At 56.8% G+C, this 16,045-nt stretch overlaps 1 protein-coding gene across 3 annotated transcripts in view; it reads left to right on the top strand.

Annotated features, from left to right (window-relative positions):
* The window catches only part of SLC66A2 (solute carrier family 66 member 2), a 48,117-nt gene extending 36,079 nt beyond the window's left edge, over positions 1-12,038 (top strand). For 2 of the 3 annotated variants that reach the window (XM_082853477.1, XM_082853478.1), the window contains one exon: positions 11,094-12,038. In XM_082853477.1, coding sequence (XP_082709603.1) covers positions 11,094-11,301 — 208 coding nt within the window. In that variant the 3' untranslated portion in view covers positions 11,302-12,038. The remainder of the gene's footprint in view (positions 1-11,093) is intronic. The other variant, XM_082853479.1, reaches the window with a different exon arrangement.
* Positions 12,039-16,045: the final 4,007 nt, after the last annotated feature.

Genomic DNA, 16,045 nt, shown 5'->3' on the forward strand with positions numbered 1-16,045 from the left:
CAATTCTACTTCTGGGCATATAACCAAGAGAATTGAAAGCAGGGTCTTGAAGAGATATTGTACACCCACGTTCATAACATAATAGCATTATTCATAACAGATAAAACACGGAAGCAACCCAAGTGTCCATCAGTGGATGAATAGATAAACAAAATGTGGTCTGTCCATACAATGGAATATTATTCAGTCTTAACAGGAAGGAAGTTCTGACACAGGTTACTTCGTGGAGTCGTGAGGACGTGCTCAGTCACAAAAGGACAAATACCGTATGGTTCCACTTATACGAGGGACTGAGGGTCATCAGATTCATAGACAGAAAGTCAAATGGTGGTTGCCAGGGGCTAGGAAGAGGGGAGGATGGGGAGTTATTGTTTAATGAGTATTTATCTGTGGTGTTTTTGAGTGGGTATCTCTCTGTATAGATTTTTTTAGTGAAGTGTAGAAACTCTACCTACCTTTATGATATTTTTAATGTAGTATATTTTATATATGTGATGTTTCCCTCCACTTATAATTTTCTTAAACATTTCCTCTATTCATATTTAGAACCACATCAGATAATACTATAATTTTTGCTTCAGTCAACATAATGCACAAAACTGAAGAGGACAGGAATGTCTATTGTGTTTACTCTTATTTTTGCTTATGATGTTCTTCCTTCCTTCCTGCTGTTCCAAGGTGTCTTCTTTTCTTGTTTTCGTTTTTGTTTTTCCTGTTTTGAGAAACTCCTGTAACTAGCCTTTAAGGGTATTTCAGGTGGTGGCAGATTTTTTTACTTTTCCTTCACCTGCGAATGTCTTGATATCCCTTTTATCTCTGAAGGATATTTTTGCTGACACAGGTTGAACTAGGTTGATAGTTCATTTCTTTTAGCCCTTGAGAAATGTGCCACTTCCTTCTGGCCTCTGTGGCTTCTGAGGAGAAACCCACTGTGATGTTTGTTTCCCCTGTAAGTAAGGTGTTGTTTTGCTCTAGCTGCTTTTGAGATTTTTTTTTTGGTCTTTAGTTTTCAGAAGCTTGACTGTGACGTGTGTCTTGGTGTGGATCTGTCCTGTTTGGGATTCACTCAGCTTCTTGAATCCCTAGGGTTATACTTCCTGCTAATTTGGGGAAGTTTTCAGCTGTTATGTCTTTGAGTACTTTTTCAGTCCTGCCCTTTACCCCTGTTCTCTAGGACTCTGATGATGTGGAACGTTAGGTCATTTGCTATGATTCTTTTGTTAAGATCGTTTCTTTTTTTGTTATGGTTCACTGGTTCTTTCCGGTGTTCCAGCCACTGTGCTCTGAGAGCCCATTTACTGACTGTTTCCTTTGGTTATTGTATTTTTCAATACAGTAAAACTTACATTTCGTTCTTCTTTACATATTTGTTTCTTTTGTGAAGCTTTTTGTTTCTTTGCTGAAACTCTCTTTTTTCATTTGTTTCAAGCATATTCATAATTGCTCATTGAAGCAGTTTTAAAGTGGCTGTTTGAAAATCTTTGCTTTTTCTCACAGTTTCGGCATCTAAACACTGTCTTTTTAAAATTTTGTTTGAGATCTTCTTGGTTCTTGATATGACAGATGATTTCCAGTTTAAACCTGGACATTTCCACGTTATTTATAAGACTCTGGGTCTTACTTAGACCTTTGGTTTTAGCTGGCTTTCTTGACACTACCCTGGCGGTGGGATTGGGACGCCTGGCAGGATTTCCACCCTCCTCTGCTCTCACGGGTGGGGGTGGGGCTGCCGTTTTCCTGTTTTGTTTGGAGTAGGGCAGTTATTGGCTAAAGTTGCCTGCTCTGCCAGGCTGCACCCTTCCTGGTCTTTTGCACAGAGAACAGCCTGTTCCTGGGGCCTCCTGGCATTTCCTGCTTCTTCAGCTCCAAGTCTGGCATTCCTGTGGCCTTTTCCCCACCTTTGAGAGTCTTGTGTTTCTGTGTAATGTCCAGGGTGTATAGGGGAGGAACAGGGAGACGATTCTGTCTTCCAAGAAGCTGAAGTTTGTGTCACACCTGATTTTAACTAACCCTTTGTTTTTGTGTTCGATCCTCTTATCTTGGGTATGGGACACACGACTGCAGCTGTCTTTTAAAAGGCTGACCTTCTAAGCCTCCTTTTATCTGACCACCGTCTCCATGTTTCTCCAGAAACATCCTTGCCATCTGACAGTGATGCACGGATGTTTTAATTTGCCCAGCTCATCTACTTGACTGACAGCCTTGAAGGCAAGGACTGTATCCTGTTTCTTTCTTTCCCCAGCACCTGACAGTGTGCTTGGAAAATTACAGCAGTTCAGCTCAGTAAATATTTATTGAATGAACTCATGAAGGACTAAAATAGTTGATTCTCAAAATCACTTTCGGGAAAGTGAGAACACTTGGGGAAGCAGGTATGAATGTGGAAGATTTACCAGTGTGGGTACCTAGCTGATCGGGCTAATTCTTGGAGAATTTGTGCACAATAGCAAAAGTTGCAGAAGGCTCCAGTGGGAATTGTCCCTGGTGGGGCTGCGGTGACTCAGCCAGCAAAGGCAGTGGAAAGACGCCAGGCTGGACCACGGAGGTCTGTGCTGCTCTGCAGAAGGGCGCCGTGGGCGTGGCCATCCCCCTTCCTGTCTCAGGGTGACCTCGGGAGTGACAGGATGCGCGGAAGGCCCTGGTACCTGGGGCGTTGGACCTGAAAGGAGGAAGCCCGGGTGGTGCACGTGCTCCTGAGGTTCTGACTTTAGGGCGGAAAGGATGCGTGTGGTCATCAGCCTTTGGTGACCGCAGCCCCTCTCCCCCAGTGCCCTCCCCCCAGCAGACCACCCGCCTGCCTGGTGGCACTGGGTAAAGGAGACAGAAGGCAAAGGCGGAAGGGAAGGGAAGGAGACTGCGGTCAGTGCCGCGAGCAGGTCGCGAGAAGGCCCGGCTGCGCGGGGACGAAGACCCGCTCCATGCCAGCCGGCGGGGCCCGAGCAGGGCCCGGAGCCAGCGGAGGGGGGCAGTCTCTGTCACGGACATGGGCACGGGCCGCTAATTCAATCAGCTTGGAGTGCAGGGTCCTCTCAAGAGCCCCACTCGTCCTCGTTAAGAAGACTAACCTAATCGTGGGCCCTGCCGCTCAGCGCAGAGCCGGCTCTGGGTGGAGGTGTGATTAGGTTAGGGGCCTGTTCAGCGGTGCTGTCGTGGCAGGGCTCCGTGGCTGGGTCTACAGGCCCAGGCCGCTGGGGGCCTCTGCGTGTGGTGTGGGGTGGCTGTCCTACAGGGGAGCGGAGGTGACGGGAGGGTCACAGGTTCTCTGCTCAGCTGGAGTTAACAGAGAGGTGACCTTGCTCTGTGTGTATTTAAAGGGCCAACACCCTTTTTCTTAGCGGTGAGCACAGACTGAGTGCTGAGAGAGAGAGTGAGTACAGGGCTGGAGCCTGGTTACAGTTTTGTTTCCTGTAAAATTTGTGCTTCTTCGAAGAAGTCTGCGTAAGAGAAACTCTAAGGTAAAGGAATTTTCACGCAGTGATGGATTAAACCTGAAGCAGGTGCGTAAACAGTGCAACGCCGGCACGGGCTTCTCCCAGCGCAGCTCACGGGCACCCGGGCCTCCGCGCGTCCCTCTGCTGGGTCTTCCCTCAGCCCCACTGCGGTCTCTGCTCCATCCCTGCCAAGCTCCGTTTTGTCGCTTTGTCCCCGGGGTGGGGCCTTCTTTCCTTGCTCAGTGACGTGTCTTCAGAACAGCTTGGCTGTCACACGTCAATAAATCCGATTCCACGATCCTGAAAATGAGACTCTTAGGTTTCCCTGTGCAGGCCGGGCTGGTCTGACCTGCGTCTGACCCTTCCCTCGTCCCCAGGGCCAGCACGATGCCACCCGTGTGTTCAGGGAGCCTGGATGCCCGCTGGAGCCTGAGCTGTGGCGAGCATGGTTGCCCCCGAGTGTCCAGCCTGTCACGTTGTAGCCTGATTCCTACGGGGCGGATCGCGGGCTCCTGGGTGGGGCGAGGAGGGTGGGGCTGTGAGGAAAGCGCCCCTTGCGCTTTCCACATCCCGGCCTGGAAGAGAGAGGCTGGGGCTCCCTGTGTGCACTTAGCGGGGTCGGTTCAGCCCAGGTTCAGACCAGAACTTGCCCCGACACGGGACCCTCCGGCCGGCCGCGTGGTCAGCCCCCCTCGGCATGGACACAGGAGCCTCCTGAGGTTGGCTGCTCCCGTCCCAAGCAGAGGACCAGAGGCCTTCCTCCCTCTCCTGCACCCAGGCCCGGACTCAGGACTTGGTCTCAGGGCTGCCTCTGCCCCTCGTCCCCACTTCCCAGCAGACGCTCTGCGTGGCCTGACCCAGTGTCCTCAGGTGTCCATCCAGGGAGCCCGCCGGGAGGGCTGCTTCACCCCCCGACCTTCTCTGATGGAGAAGCCCTGGACCCGCTGGGATTTGGGATTCTCAGAGCCCTGTGGTCAGGGCCACCACAGATCTGCTGCAGGACACTCAGCCTCAACTTGCTTCAGACAGAAGACCGTCAGGAGGTGTAAGAAGGGAAGGGGCTGTGAGGTCCTATCTGAGGGCCAGCTTCGTCTCCTGCGGACCTGCTTGGAAGGGCCTACCCATGGACCCCTTTAGAGGGTGTGAGCCCACGTGCACAGGTGTGTGCACACACACACGTGTGCACACGCTCACATGCACACACTCGCACAAACGCACAGATTCTCAAACACACACATGCACATATGCTCATGCACACACTCATTTTCACACACGTACATTTCTTGGAGGAAATGCAAGAGATACTTGATGATTTCCCTTTACAAAATGTTAAATGACTGTTGCTTCTGAACCAGTACTAGAAAGTGCTGTGGCTTTTGAAATCATGTTACTAATTAGTGCAGAAGTTCCCTCCTCCTTCCTCCGCGTTTTGGCCGGATCGGAAGATGTTCCCCAACAAGTAATTACTGGAGAGCCTGGGGGCGGGTGGGACTGGAAGAGGAGGCCAGCTGTGGGGAAAACCATCCGGGGAACCGGTTACGATTGAGGAGGGGGAGGGGCAGGCGGGAAGCCCGGGAGCGAGCAGGGGCCACGAGAGGAGGTCGTGTGTACGCCCGTGCGTGTGTGCGTGCGCGGCCCCCGTGGTGTGGGGGGGCCGCCCCAGCCCGCTGCCTTGTCCCAGCGGGGACACTTCCTGCCTTGACGGGAAGCGTCCGGGAAGTGTCCACCTGGTCCGGCTCCGGCGTTGCCCTTGAACCTGGAGCTGGGCGCCTGGAGCCTTGCCTTGGCTGCTCGGGAATCAGGGTGGCGTCTCCCCCGGGGGCCGCACGTACGTCACTTCTCAGCCCCCCACTCATCTTCCTCTGTCGTCCTTGACACGTAATCAGCCCACAGTGGTGTGAGCGGAGAATGCCATGCACGTGGTAACAGCGCACGCCTGGGCTCCCACACACGCTTCTCCGCCACAGTACACACACGCACACACCACACACCCCTGCACATGTGCGCACACGCCACACCCAGGGTCCAGTCGATGGACGAGGAGGGCTGGAATTAGAATTCAGCAAAAGCCCTGGAACTTAAAAAACAAAAAAACTTCATTGAGACGTAACCTGTCACACCATCGCCATTTGAAGTACGCAATTCAGTGGATCTTAGGACTTCCAAAGAGTTGCGCAGCCGTCACCACAATCTAATTTTAGGACATTTTCGTCACCCAGGAAGCAGCCTCACACCCATCAGTACTCCCCGTTTCCCCCACCCTCGCTGCCAGGCCTGGGCAACCACTGGTCTGCTTTCCGTCTCTGCGGCTCTGTGCTCGGGGCACGTCATGTAAATGGAATCAGGTGATGCGAGGTCCTTCGCTGCGTTCACTCTGCATAATGTTCCCAAGGTCCGTCCACGTACGATCTGTCAGTGTCCGTCTTTTCTAAGGTTGGATAATATTTCAGTGTACGGACAGATCAAGTTTTGCTTATGTCTTCTTCAGCTGGTAGACATTTGGGTTTGACATCTTTTTGGCTGTTGTGAACAGTGCTTCTGTGAACATTTGTGTACCAGTTTCTGTGTGGACGTATGTTTTCCTTTGTCTTGGAATACACCTAGCAGTGGAATTGCTGAGTTGGTGGCTGCACCATCTTCCGTTCCCACCAGGGGTGTTCGGGGGTTCTGGCTTTTCCACACCCTCACCAACGCTTGTTACCCTCTGACCCCTTGATTGTAGCCATCCTCGTGGGTGTGAAGTGGGATCTCCTGTGGCTTTGATTTGCGTTTCTCTGGTGACTAATGACATCAAACACCTTTTCCTGTGATTATTGGCCATTTATGCGTCTTCTTTAGAGAAAGGTCTATCCAGATTCTTTGCCCATTTAAAAATTTGGTTAGCTGTCTTTCATTGTTGAGTTGTAGAGATCTTTAACTGTTCTTACAGATACATGATTTGCAGATATCCTCTCCCGCTGTGTGCTGGCTTTTCACGCTGCAGCACAAGATTTGACTTTGATGGAGTCCAACGGATCTTTTTAAAAAACTGCTATGCTTTGGATGTCATACCCAAGAAACCATTGTTTCTTGTGACCCACGGTCACAAAGACCTACTCCTGTGGGATGTGTTCTGGGTAGGGTTTGAATTTCAGGGAGCTTTGGATAGGCGGACAGGAGGGTAGGTGTGGCCCGGGCCGGGAGGTGGGAATGAGGCGCGGCCGGGGAGGTGTGTGGGCTGCTGGCGGGGCCGGGGTAGGCGCAGGGGTGAGGCTCTCACCTCGTGGGCACTGGCCGGGCGGAGGCTTTCTGGACGGCCGGATGGGGCGAGGATGAGGTGAGAGGTATTTTAGGAACAGTCATCTGCCTGCTCACTTGGGGAGGAAACATGCTGGAGCCAAGAATGAGGTACCGGGGGCCCGGATTAAAATAGCACGAGGGCGGGGAGGGCCAGGCATTTGAGGCAGCAGCTGGGGTGGGGCCCGGTGTGAGGGGGGACCTAGAAAAAGGAATCCAGCTTCCCGGCGCCCCCTGAGCTGGAGGAATGCAGCCTGGGGACAGTCTCCCCTCCCACCCAGACCGACTTCTGCAAGGTTCTCTGAGCCCTGCGCCCCCCGCATCACTGGAGCCCTGGGCCAGCTGAGCCCTCTTTCGAGGAGGGGTCTTCCTGGAGACCCAGCCGTGCGCAGCAGGCGAGCTCCGGACGTGGTGTCCACGAGGACGTCCCTGGCCTGCTGGCCAGTGGTAGCCAAGCCTCGGGGCTCGCCCTGCCCGATAGCTGTTGAGGGTAAAGGATGACCTAACACCCGTGTGGGGAGGATGGGCCTGGGCTCGGCACATGTCCACAGGGCACCGCAGGGTCTGGGGTGACCAGAGGGTGCGAGGCACAAGCTTGTATGTCCAGAGCGCCCTGCACGAGGGCTCACGTCGCTCAGGCTGGCACTGGTCTGCTGCTTAGACGGGCCGGGAGCAGCCTGATTAGTATTTGCCCCGAGTCCTCGACACGTGGGGCTGGTGGTGGGGCCTGTCGGATTCCTGCCCCCGGGGCGAGAGCTGACTGCGGGCCGGGGCCCGGGGAGACGCCTGGGCAGCTAAAAATGTTCGTGTGCGTCAGGCAGGGCCCAGCTCTCTGCAGTGACCTCACGTCTCCACTTGCGGGGTGAAGGTGCACCTGTGCCTCCAGGGCCCAGGCGGACACCAGCCCGGGACAGGCTCCAGCGGTGCCTTCTGCCGCCCCCTCCCCAGCCCTTCCCACAGTGTAAGGCACTCGCTGTGTGCCCTTGGGCAAGCCACCCGACTTCTCTATGCCTCAGCCTCTCCTCCGTGAAAGGGGCCGCACAGGCCACTCCGTGTTGTTTGGTTTTGGAGGGGGGGTCTTTGGGTCTCCTATGAAGTTCGGGTACCTCTGGGGGAGACTGGGCCTCAGCTCTTAATTCTGTAAAATGGAACTAGACTCATTTATGACTCGTTGGTTCTCTTCCTGTCTTCATGGCCTTTTGCAGAAGTAGCGGTTGCTTGTGGGAGCTTCTCCTTGAAATGCTCTGTGGGTGTGGGTTTTCCTTTGAAATGGAGGTGCTCCGAGCTGTGGAAAGCTGTGAGCAGCCTCGCTGGCAGGCTGGGCATCTCTGTAGCTCAGATGGGTGGCTCCGGTCTGCCCAGGTGCCCGCAGCCTCCTGGTGCCACCCGGCCACACTGGTGCCCAGTCCCCCGGCGCACACCGCTCCCGCCACAGCTCACTCTGGTGCGTTTCTCCACCGTGTCATGTGCATCTCCCTTCCGCCCAGCCTCTGCAATCCCCCCGGGGTTCTATGTGTGCAGGTTGACCCGAGCCACTGCTGGGCAGCCCCTGTGCTCCCACCTGCTGCTCTTTCCAGATACCGCTGTGGGCGGCCCCTGTCCAGTCCCCTGTGTCCCCGGACCGTGATGCAGAGTCACCTACAGGTCATTTTTCACACCACTAGTTCACTCTAAAATTCCGAGTTGGTGCACCAGAGCAGGACAGAATTCAGACGGAGAGAGAGGCACAACTTTGCGGCGACAGATGCCACGGAGAAGAGATGACAGCAGTGAGGCATTCTCCCTGCTGCTCCTCAGCCATCGTCCAGGGTCTACTAGGTCAGGTGTCCACAGGGACCAGCCAGCGAAGGCCAGCAGAACTTGGGACGGGGCACAGGGTGGCCAGTGATGGAATGCTGCTAATCTCAGATCTTTTCCACGAAGGGCCCGTCTTTCCCCTCGGGTGCAGCTACAAATCCGGACAGGACGGGTGGAGCAGCTCTGGGTGCTGGAGCAGACGGACTGACGTTTTGTTTTTTCACATCTGCCAGCCTGGACCCCAGCACAGCCCCAAGTCCAGAACGGTGTGCTGGGTAGAAAGCTCCGAGAGAAGCCGCTCTGCCTGGTCTGAGGGGCAGGAAGGGCTCTCCTCCAGGACCTGCGGGGCACACCACCACCCAAGTCCCCGCCTGGCCACCGAGGGCTGCCCACACAGTGCAGATACGAATAGCGCCGCAGTGGTTTTGAAAACTGAGCTGAAATTGAGCCGTAGCCCCTGAAAACCACCCAGAACTTGCAGCTTGAACTCAATGTAACCGTGTCGGTTCCCTGGTAGAACATAAAACACGACGTTCTCCACAGGACTGAAGCAAGACAGTCTCCTTACGGAACGGTAAAAACGTCTAGGATATAAACCCAAGTTACTCACCACGAAGAATAGGAAAATCTCAGCAACTCTCAAAAGACAATCAACAGACAACAAAGAATCGAGAAACAGTCAACTACGGTGACACAGATACTGGAATTATCAGATTTTCAAGGCACTAGTGTAACTGCTCTAAAGGGCAACAGCAGACGCTCTTTAAATCAATGCAAAGACGGACCATCTCAGGAGAGAAACAAAAGCTGTAAGAAGGCCAGCCCGAAATTTTTAAATTGAAAATACAGTAGCTAAATAAAAACTACACTTCAGTAGTTCAGTAGTAGAATGGTGACGACAGAGGACGAATGAATGAACTTGAAGATCAATGAAAGTCTGAAAACAGAAAAAAAAATCGGGGGAAAAAAGAGGATAGACTCAGGGACAGCACCATGAAATCTAACATTCGTGTCACCTGAGACCACAGGAGAGGGGAAAGACTGGTGCAGAAGAGAATGCTGGAGAAATAACGGCTGAAGACCTCCCAAATGTGATGCAAGACCACCGTACAGCTTTAAGATGTTCAGCAAGTCCCAAACATGCATTACATCACAAACTGCTAAAAACCAAAGTCAAATAAATGTGGAAAGCCAGAGAAAAAGGACTGATGATATATAACAACCTGGAGTTTTAAATGCAGAGTTAAGTATCAGCTAATTAAAAACAAAAGTCTTCAAACGCCACGTGAGTCAACGCAACAAGCCAAGCGAGACGCGCTGGGCTGTTCAGATGGGTGGGCCGGCTGCAGGGTCGACGGGAGCCAACCTGCTGGGCCTCCCCGTGCCCTGAGTCATTCTCCTGATTAAGGATCATGGGAGCCTCCAGACGCTGTGGGTGCAGGTCAGGGGAGCTGTCCACTTCCTGTCCCAGTTCTGCACGGTCGGGCTGACACTCCTGTGGGCAGAGCAGGGGACATGGACATCCCTGCACTGGGCCACGGGCTCCTCGCCTGGTTTTACTGATAAGAGCTGACCTGGGGTCGGAGGTCGCCCAGCTCTGGGGTGAACCGGGGCCACCTCAGGGGCGCAAAGTGCCCGCCCTGCCTGGGGCACAGACGGCTTCCAGCCTGGTGTCATCCTGTCCCTGAGGGTCCTCACCTCCTCCCTGTGACAGGCGGTCCCCCCTCAAGCCGTGGTCTGGTTTAGTGAGCCACGCAGTGTGTGCCTGCTGTGGGAGTGGGTCTGATTTAAACACTTTATGCAGGAAAACATGATGGTGCTCATGCCCGTTACCTGGCAACCAGGCGTTAGATGCTGTGTGTGGAGAGGTGTGTGCAGACGTGAGCGATAGATGACACGGGGCCGCTCTGTGCCACACGGACCGATCTCAGACTTTGGGAGCGGCACCGATGACCAGGAATGGAATCGCCCTCAGGCTGTCTTTTGAGTGAGGGGCCTGGCCTGGAGGGGATTCCCAGGAGAAGCCCGCATCACCCTGCTTCGCCCGGCAGCCTCTGCTTTCCTGCTTAGCACCCCTGGGTGCAGGTGTGGGGGGCAGAGGGCCGCCCCTCCCAGCCCAGTTCTCGTGCTGCAGGGTCAGCCTGTGGGACGCGGCATGAGGAGGTGGTGGTCTTCCCTCTCCCGTCTGAGGCCACAGCGTGTCTCCCGAGGGACACACACCTGATGTGCCTGCAGCCAGGAAGGATGGGACGTTTGTGAGGCCGTGTGGGCTCGGCCCCTGTGCCAGCCCCTCCCCTGCTCTGGAGAGCTGAGGCTGCTCCTGCCGAAGGGCCTTCCTGTCCTTGCGGCCATGCACGCAGTGGCTTCATGGCCAGGACAGGAGGCCTGGCATGTCCCCTGGCCCCTGGATTATGACCCCTGACCACTGGGTTATGTCTCCTGACCCTGGGTTATGTCCCCTAAGCACTGGGTTATGTCCCCTGACCCCTAGATTTTGGCCCCTGACCCCTGGATTATGTCCCCCGACCCAGGGGTCGTGACCCCTGATCCATGGTCTGTGAGCCCTGACCACCGTTCATGTCTCCACAGCATCAAGATGGTCCTCATGTGGACGAGCGGCGACACCTTCAAGACGGCCTACTTCCTGCTGAACGGCGCGCCCCTGCAGTTCTCAGCGTGCGGGCTGCTGCAGGTGCTGGTGGACCTGGCCATCCTGGGGCAGGCCTACGTGTTCACCCGCCACCCCCTAAAGCCGGCCCCCCACGCAGCGCACCCCGCCAGCGCCAAGGCCCTCTGAGGCAGCTGGGAGGATGAGGATGCGGGACCACGGGCCGTGGGCTCCGGCCAGGCCACCTGTCCTCCCCGAGTGGGGCAGGTGGGTGCTGCGGCCCCGAGACAGGGTCCCAGCCATTGGGTCTTGCTTAGCTTCTGTGGCTCTCGGGGGGTGATGGGGCCTGGGTGCCGATGTTGTGCTCTGTTATCCGGGACTCGTGTGAGCAGGTTTTCCCCCAGGCTGGGCGCCTGCTGCTCTCAAGGTGACGGAAAAGCAGGTCTCCTCTCCCACTTTGGCTCAAAATACTGCTGGCTGGAGCCTGAGTCATGTTCACATACCAGGAGGAGGCCACCCTGGGCCCTGCAGGACCGAGGAGCTCAGGAAACCTCCACATCTCAGCCCCCGTGGCCTCGACGTGGCTGATGGGGCCGAGGGGGCCTGCAGCTGGGCTGGGGAGCCCCAAGATGGGAGAGACGGGGGGCAGGAGTGAGAAACGGCACCAGGAGAGCCCAGGTCCCAGCCCACGGAGCCCGCAGCCTCAGACTGGCTGGGGGTGACTCCCGGCAGGGTCGGGCCCGGGACACGTGGGGGTGAGGTACCAAAGCATCACAGGGCTCTGGCTGTGAAACCCTAGGTAGGTCCCTTTCCAGGGCCCCCAGTGGCCTCGCTGCTCCGCCGGCCCCTCCTGGGCAGGCCGCTGTGGACCCACCGTCTCCAGCCGGACTCTGGCCAGTGTGAGCCCCGGGGTGTTGGGAGCGGGGCCTGGGTTCTCTGCGGGTGCTGGGGCATGGCGGGTGCAGCAGCCCCCGGGGCTGCCTGGGAAGGCCGAGGGCCCGGGCCTGGGGCCGGGCAGACCCACTGGCCATCCCCACGGAAGGCTACTGCACAGGCATCCCTTTCCTCTGGGAACCGTGTGCTTGCAGATATGGCCTTAGGTATCTGTCTTCCAGGCCTGGAGATGCCTGCGGGTCAGGGCAGGGGACAGCGAGGCAGGTGTTCCCCCATGCTGTGCAGGGCATCCCTGCCGCCACCCTCCTCCTGTGCAGCCCTCCGCATCCGCTGTGCCTGGTGGTAGTGGGGTGCTGGTCTGACACTGGTCCCCCTTCGGTTTACACGAGCATCTCAGCCGTGCCCAGCGGCCCTGCTCCACCTCCGGGCCCCGCAGGGCAAGTGTTCAGATGCTTCCACACGGCTCCCGCAGGCGCTTTTCCTTCCCCCAGGCAGAGGGGTGGCTCTGTAGCGTCCACGGTCCCGGGGCTGGTGCCAAAGCTGCAGCGTCTGCCGTGGCCAGTGCAAGGCGTGCGGAGCCGTTTCCTCCTCCTGAGTTTTCCTCAAAAACTCCTGAATGTTTGAGGATCCTGCTTAGTTCTCTGGCCTGCAAGATGCTTTGAAAACGTTTACTTTTTAAAAATGAAAGGAGATGTCTGTAGCAGTCATTGCCTCCAGATTAAAACGTTACCAGTGCAGGGGTGACCTACATGCCACGTGTGGGAGCACTGCTGATTCTGTCAGGGCGGCTTGAATTCAATAAACTGCTCGTGGATCCAGCGTGGCCTTGTGAGTGGCTTCGGAGTGGGGGGGTCCAGGGCAGAGTAAAGGGCCGGTCTCGTCCTCATTCACCTCAGGGGACCCCAGGGAAGGGCTGGGCCAGCGTCTCCTCCGTGGGGGACAGTTGTGGCCCCTGTGAGACCGGGGCTGCTCCCCCAGGCCCCCGGGGACAGTGACCGTCCTGTGCCAGCAGGGCCAGGCGGGGGGAGGTGGTGGCGCCCTGGTCTCCGCCAGTTCACACAGTTCCCTTAACAAGGGGATGCCTCAAAAGGTTGGGGAGTGTCTCCTTTCAAGGCCAGAAGAAGTGTTTCGAGGAAAACCGGTAATTCCGTATAGCAAGTAGGGTTGGATCCCTTTGTACCGAGCAGTTCTTTTTTCGTGGAGAGTATTTCTGCTGAGGGCAAGACCAAAAAATCAACAAAGTCGAAATACATGGAAGTGATATATTTTACGTTTTCTCAGTGAGTCACCCCAGCCTGTAGCGCTGGCCTCGGAAAGTCTGAGTGAGCTGATCAAAGGTGGTGACTCCGATGCGGCCGCCCCAGGCAGCAGGGAGCCTCGGTGTGGACCCTGGAGCCCATGTACTGAGTCACGCAGGACAGGGGTCCTGCTCTGGGGGTAGATTTTGTTTTCCTTCTGATAATGTGTTAATTGAAAATAACTATTTTAATTAAAAAATTAATGCCGTAGAAGTTCAAATACTAAAAAAAAACAAAAAACATGAAGGTACCTTTTGGGGACTTCACTGCTGAGCCGGGAACGGCACCGAACAGGCTCCTGTGTTCCTCTGGGGAGCGAGCCCTGGAGCTGCCCTTCAGACACAGAAGCGAGAGCTGTTTCACAGGCCCAGCTGCTGCCCCGGCCGAGAGAGCGCTGACCCCGAGCTCTGGGCACAGCCATCCACCGCGGAAAGGGCAGACGTTAATAGCCCCGCGAGAAGCGGGGCTTCTAGTGAAAAAAATATATGAAGGTCACTTTTTCCCCCAAACCCTAAATGTCCTGTTTATTTTTATAGCTCTTCCTCTCAACGAGGATAGCATTTTGGAAATGGGAACAAAATGGTGCTGTTGCCCCAGCTCCTGGGGTGCGTGAGAAAGTTCATCTCGTTCAGTTGAGCTTCTGAAAGCTCTGAGCAGATAAAGAGCTGCAAACGGTGCCGGCACCCTGCCCACAGCTCTCGAGCTGCCCTCACCACCCCAGCCCCGGTATCCAGCTGGCCAGGAAGAAACCGTGTGTGTGTCTGTGTGTGTGTGTGCGCGCGCGTGCGCGCACAGAGGCGGGGGATGCATTTTCCCCAAAGATAAGGAGTACAGGAATTGGGGCTATTTTGGAAGCAAATATGGGGGTTTCCAACCCTCAACATTGACAGTGGAGCATGTTCAGCCCTGGAGCTGCCCTGTTCAGTCTGAGTGGCACACACGGGTCAGCTGGGGGTGGGGGAGGGCCCGTCAGGGCCCAAGGGAGGATGCACAGCCTGTGCAGAAAGCAGCCCTGAGGGGAAGGGGAGCGCTGGCTGATTCCTGGGATGTCACAGACGCAAGTCACCCCCTAAACGCTTTGCAGACGTTTTGGGGTCAACCAGACAGCTCTGGCGGGGACCAGGATCCTGCATCTTGGGGCTGTGGAGCCAGAGGGCTCTTCCGGATCACTCTGGTTGTACCGATGGGGAAACTCAGGTGCAAAGGGGTGTGCCTGGCCCACTCAGCCTGCCCACTGGTTTGGTGGCCAGAGCAAACCCAGTGCCCCCGCGTGAGCGAGTCGTGAGTCGGCGGGAACTGACCTTTGCTCTCTGCACAGCACTTGGGGAGTTGAGACAGCTGCATTCGCAAACTCAGTCTCCTGTCCTCCCTCCTGCAGTGCTTTCGAGCGTTTTCAGCAGGTGACCAAGGAGGCAGCGATGGCAACACCACGTCTTGCAGGAGACGCACAGAGCTGTCCCATAGGAGTGTCTCCAGTCTGGGTTTCCTTGGCGTGCATGAGGGAGCAGGCCGGCGGGGACCTGGCCAGTTCCCGGCCCCCAAGCCCGATGGGCAACCGAGGCCACAGCGAGCGGAGCCTTCCAGAGCGCAGCTGGAGGGACGGTGTTGGGGGGGGGTCGGGGTGGCGGTGGGGAGACGAAACAGACAAGCCAGCGGCTGGCGCTCCGCCCGCGTGGTGGGCAGTGGGTGTGCTCCGCCCCTCCCCACACACCCGCGGTTCCCAGCAGGATGGCCGACGGGCACCCCATCCCGTGACCCGAGGTGGCCTCTGGTCTTTCAGGGCGCCTGGGTGCCCTCAGAGCCACTGCAGCGGGGTGGGGGTGGGGGAGGACAGAGGACAGCTGCCTTGGGTTACTCCACCGCTGACCGAACCCTTGGAGGGAAAATCGGCGAGGCCTCCCCGCCCCGCAGGAGGAAGCGGTTCTTCCCGGACGACCAGCTGTGCTGGGTGACGAGCGATGTGACGAGCACCGATTCCTCTGGCCTCCAGAGAAGCAGCTCAGTCACCCCGGGCGGGGCCGGGGCGCCCGAGGGGAGGGTGGGGCCGGCTGACGTGCAGGCCTTCAGCTTTGCCGGGCATTTTCAGGGGCGAACAGATGAGGAGGGATCCCGGAAGATCCCCACGGAGCTTGTGCCGGGGAAGGGAGGTCAGAGGTCAGGGCTGGGACCTCCCTCCCCCGAAGGAACTGGCGTGCTGTGAGCATCAGTGTCACGCCTCTGTCCCCATCGCTTGGCAGCGATGTGGGCTTCTGCAGGCGTGATGAGGAGACCCCCTCTGATGGGCATGGCCCACTGTGGGTGACACGGCGGGCGCAGGAAGGGACTGTGCCCTCTCCCAGCCCCACTGCGCCCCACCCCCACCAGTGACGCGCAGGGGAAGGTCAAAGTGAGGCCTGGGGACGAGCTACAGGCCTGGAGCTTCCGGGATCGCTGAATTTACTTTTAGCTGGCCATCACGGAGTCAAAAGTCCAGAGGCAGAAGGAAAGCGGAGGACAGGCTGGTGACGCTCCTTGGAGTTCAACTCTTGCAAAGCACAGGATGGCTGTGACCCCCCGATTCAGGCCGGGGTCAGCCCCGGGCCAAGTTCTGGGCTGTGCGGAGCCAGCAACATGCACGGCAAAGGGAGCCGGGCCCCCAAAGTCGTCCCCGTCCCTCCGTGCGCAGCGGGAGGCGAGAATGCGGTTCTGGTCCTGGAGCTCCAGGGGAGCAGCCTCTTCGCCGGTGCCGCGTCCCCGCCGGG

The sequence above is a fragment of the Leucopleurus acutus genome (assembly GCF_964270905.1).
Source record: "Leucopleurus acutus genome assembly, chromosome: 13".
NCBI lineage: Eukaryota > Metazoa > Chordata > Mammalia > Artiodactyla > Delphinidae > Leucopleurus > Leucopleurus acutus.